Consider the following 4397-nt stretch of genomic DNA (forward strand, 5'->3'; position numbering starts at 1 on the left):
AAGATGTTTACAGTTTTCGTATAGCCACATTACACATCCAAAACTGCATTCAAATAGTAAAAAAATAAAAATTTCAAATGTAGGTGCAATGAATAACAGTCTGTCAACCAAATTTTATGTTCAAAATTACTTTTTTGATCATAAAAGGCTTAAAGTATCCAAATAAAAAATTAAAAGCTTAATAAACCATAAAATAAAAAAAATCAGGGATCTAATGATACTTTTACCATTAATAATTATTCTATTACATTCTATTCTATCCTATCCTATCCTACCTAAACAAATGGCACATTAATGTACTTTACCAATTTTTTACTTGACTTTAAACATTATTCAGATTCTAGAAGAAACGATACATATGATGGGCTATTTTGGCCTTTTTGGGTATCTCATAAGTATTCTTCAGTTTTCACCATGGTTTCTCTTCGTCATTACATCGAACAAGTTAAGTTCATTCTCAGCTAAAGCTATAGAAGTTGCAGAAACTTAAAGAGAGAGATAGAGGAGTAGTATGATTTTACCGGTGGTGAAGCTAGGGACACTTGCTCTTAAAACTGCCTGCAAACCCATAGCCAATCGTCTGAAGAAGGAAGCAGGGCTGCACCCAAGATTTCGCCAATTCATTGTCAATATTGCGCAGGTTCGCTTTTTCCCTTTCAATTTCTTGGGTTTTTATCTTGTAATGGGACCGGATTTTGTTTACTGGATTTTGATTTCGTTTTTATTTTTTTGGGTAATAATGATATTGGGTATCAGGTTATCACTGCTAATGATGTGTTCTTTACTTCTTTTCAACTATGCATTTGATCTTCTTCTATGTGATTCACTGCTGAATCATAGGAATTTCAGTATCAGCGTATTTTTTGTTCATTTTTTCTCTGTTCATTAACTGATAGGATATGGTGTAACACTGTTGCTCTGTTCTGTGACTTATGTTATCAAATTGAGCAGAATTGGGGATGTGTTAATCAACTTCCTAATTGAACAGAAAATGTGTGATAGATTAGATGTCCGGGTAAATGCACCTCAAAGTCATTGAAGTTCGGGTTAATTATGTCAATGGTTTGAATTAAAAGCTCAAGCTGCACATTATAGATCTTGGAGATTTGTCCTAATGCCTTGAATTTGTATTACACACTACGACTGGAAGCAAAGGGGTCTCACTGGAGATTAGTATTGGCTTTCGGTTTTCTACTTGGAAGCGACATCATGGGGACATCCCGAGGTCCAAGTCGGTTTAGGATAGATTGAGCACTGTAAATACTCTCTTATGTAAACTCTAATCTGTAATCTGATTTCCGTCTCCTTAATAAATGCTATTTTCCTTTTACCCTTGGACTAGCCAATATAACGTTTGTGAACCACGTAAATCTGTGTTTCCGTTTCTCGTTTATTTATCTTTCGTTAAATCCTTACAACAGATCTTATATTAATCTCTGACACACCTCCACACGCAAATGCCCCATGGGCTTGCAGCCTGCTCAATACAGGCACATCCGGCTATATGTTTTTAATTCCACAAATTAGTGAGGTTGTCAGGACTCGAACCCTCAACTGTTTGGTCCTAGAGGCTCTGATGCCATGTCATGGAACCGATTGAACTAAAAGCTCGAACTGATAGTCAAGACCCAATCATAGATCTTATATAAATCTCGGACAAATTGAACCTCATTTTTTCTCAATACGAAAATAAAGTTCAGTTACCTTTGTGAAACAGACCCCAGACCCAAAACTTCAGTGACCCTCAGCACAATTTTCCCACATTTTCTCAGTTCACTCGCAAGAAGAAGAAGAAGGAAAGGTGGAGCAAGGAAGAGACACATTGCCTAACTTCATTTGCATGTCTCCAATTTTTTGTAAATTACTCTTATTATTTCTTATTTCAAATTAAGAATTGATGAGTTGTTCAATGTATTTTAGGCAAATCATAGATTCACAACAACATTGCAAAGGCGCATATATGGTCATGCTACGAATGTTGAAATCCGGCCTTTGAATGAGGAGAAGGCTGTTCAAGCCGCTGCTGATCTTCTTGGTGAACTCTTTGTATTTTCGGTATTGCTCGTTCCCTGTTCTTATCAGCAGTCTCAAATAGCCTAGCAAATTCAGTGATTCTGGTAATTCAATCTCCGTACGCCTTGTAATAATGCACGGATTTCTCTCCTGTGTTTGAATGTGTACCAACATACGAAAATTTGTGTTTTCTGGTCTGTAGATAGCTTCTTGTAAAATGGAATTTCATAAATTGGTAAACTTATATAGTTCTCGGTTCTCTTCAGGTTGCTGCTGCAGCTGTTATTTTCGAAGTCCAAAGAAATTCGAGATCAGAAGCAAGAAAGGAGGAGATGCGTAAACAAGTATTACAAGTATGTGCTTAAACAAGATTTGATTTGCATCTGTCTTCTTGTGAACACTTAGCAATCCTTTGTATTGTGTTTCAGGAGATGAAGCAAAGAGACGAAGAACTAGCGAGGGAACTCGAACATCTTAAACTGAAAATCGAAGAGCTTGAGCAACTTGCCAAAGCACGAGGGCTTTCCGGGCTCTTTAACTTTAGGCATGCCCATGTGTTTGGTGATGAAAAAGGAAATTCATCATGATCTTTGCAAGGATTCAATCATAAAGATACATTGTAAGAACTAGCTTAGCAGATATGGATTGAATCATTTTCCTTCCTCGATGACATTCACTGGATATAAAATGTTTAGTTAGGATTGAGAAACTGTTCTTGATAGCTATTTTAGAAAAAAAAAAACACCTAATATCTAACTGCAAACAGCTAACCATATCAGTAACAGTTGAACCAAACTACATGAAAAGGCTACCATTGCACTTTATTCCTCAAATATTCATCTTCGTCAAATATTTCTTTCAGATTCAGAACATCTGCATTGAGGCTGCAATTAACTCGTGATGACTTGATCCAACAGGTCGGATTGAGAGTCACGAGAAATTACCGGAAGCTTGAAGAAGAAATGTTCGCGTTTTGACTTTGCTCGACATAGTAGTGAATTCAGTTTATCAGGTATGTTGCAGCAGGAGGTCAATAATATTGTCCAACAGCTTGTGGACAAAGGCAAAGTGGGAGAAAGGTGGAAAAGCTCGTACCAAATAACAGAATGTGTAAACTTACACATATACAAGTTAAAAGAGTTGGATGACACGTCAGTCCCCCAGACTTAGAACACAATGCACTCATAAAGTTCTACCAATGAATGTCTTTCTCAAAACCGCCCAACGCTCTCCTAATAAAGATTTTCGATTGTAATTGTTATTTAACTTCCTGTCTACAAAGATAGTCGAACACAAATAATAAAAATTACATAATTTCTTTATCTTCACTTCAGGTTTAGTGTGGTTGTTAAAATTCCCTTAGATTATATTAAAGGTCAATCATATGCATGCTACAAGGATTTTGATCATAGTTTTTAGTTTGAAAAGACTCTAACAAATCCTCTTAAACATGAACATATAAAATGACTTCAAACCCTCTAAGACCCGCATCTACATCTATTTGATTAAAAATCATAGTACAAAGATCAAAAACTTCTTTAAATTAACAAAGAAACAACAAAACAAAGCTAAAGACACAAGAAGAGCACAAAAAAGCACCAACAAAGATTCACTCCCAATCCTGCACACATCGTAGGAAGAGAGTTAGAAGGAAAGGACATCACTCTATATATGATAAGCGAAGGGGTATAGAAGAGGCTATGTTTCCAAACGTACCCGCACACTCTCATTCGAGATCAAACTCAATAAATGGATCCACCGTCCCCCACACAACTTCAATCAGCTCCCTTCCTTCCCTTCACCCACTCCTCAATTTGGACTTTGAGAGACGATGAAAGACGACCATGCTCATTCTAAAACCGGTATCAATGGAATCTTCGTAAAAGCTAGAAGCTCTACCAAAGAACTAGAAAAAGTTTGAGAAAGACAAAGTGAAAATTCCCCTTGAATGTCCACAACGCTACTTATAAAAGGAAACGTTCGCCCTAACTCAACATGTTGGGCATAAATATCCAACAATCCATAGCGGACAGTGTTCACCTGGCAAGGAAACGAGGGGAGGAGATGCACACCAATCATCAAGAGATAACTGTGATCTCCTGAGATCAATATGAAAGATTGCTCATCAGAAGAATCTTACAAAATAACCAAAAAGAAAATAAGAAAATAGTTAGAAGGCTAAGTAAATGAGCAAGGAATGAAAGAAATGCACCTAGCATCTTCCTCCTCTTATACTATTTAGAAGGTAAATGAATTGATAAGCACTATCATTACTAACAAGCAATTATTTTAGAGCATTTACAATCCCTGACGATGAGGAGATACACATCCATTATCAAGAGATAATCGCGATCTCCCCTAGATCAATATGAAAGATTGTCATT

The 4397-nt window shown here is 36.5% G+C and overlaps 1 protein-coding gene across 3 annotated transcripts; it reads left to right on the top strand.

Moving 5' to 3' along the window:
• Positions 1-369: 369 nt before the first annotated feature.
• LOC136228932 (OPA3-like protein) lies at positions 370-3301 on the top strand. 3 transcript variants are annotated; one of them, XM_066017433.1, is made up of 5 exons: positions 370-640; positions 1921-2055; positions 2280-2366; positions 2442-2632; positions 2876-3301. In XM_066017433.1, exons 1-4 carry the CDS (start codon positions 512-514, stop codon positions 2598-2600), a joined length of 510 nt encoding a protein of 169 aa, XP_065873505.1. In that variant the 5' UTR covers positions 370-511; the 3' UTR covers positions 2601-2632; positions 2876-3301. The 3 variants fall into 3 exon arrangements, with proteins under 3 accessions (XP_065873505.1, XP_065873504.1, XP_065873503.1); XM_066017432.1 differs by having other exon boundaries at positions 2931-3301; XM_066017431.1 differs by lacking the exon at positions 2876-3301 and having other exon boundaries at positions 2442-2683.
• The last annotated feature ends 1096 nt before the right edge of the window (positions 3302-4397 follow it).

The sequence above is a fragment of the Euphorbia lathyris genome, chromosome 5 (assembly GCF_963576675.1).
Source record: "Euphorbia lathyris chromosome 5, ddEupLath1.1, whole genome shotgun sequence".
Lineage (NCBI taxonomy): Eukaryota > Viridiplantae > Streptophyta > Magnoliopsida > Malpighiales > Euphorbiaceae > Euphorbia > Euphorbia lathyris.

Excerpts from the sequence above, each read along its gene's own strand:
- LOC136228932 (XM_066017433.1), top strand. The coding sequence starts at position 512 with ATGATTTTACCGGTGGTGAAGCTAGGGACACTTGCTCTTAAAACTGCC. Across the intron at positions 641-1,920 it reads TCATTGTCAATATTGCGCAG|GCAAATCATAGATTCACAAC; the intron begins GTTCGCTTTTTC and ends AATGTATTTTAG. Across the intron at positions 2,056-2,279 it reads GTGAACTCTTTGTATTTTCG|GTTGCTGCTGCAGCTGTTAT; the intron begins GTATTGCTCGTT and ends GGTTCTCTTCAG.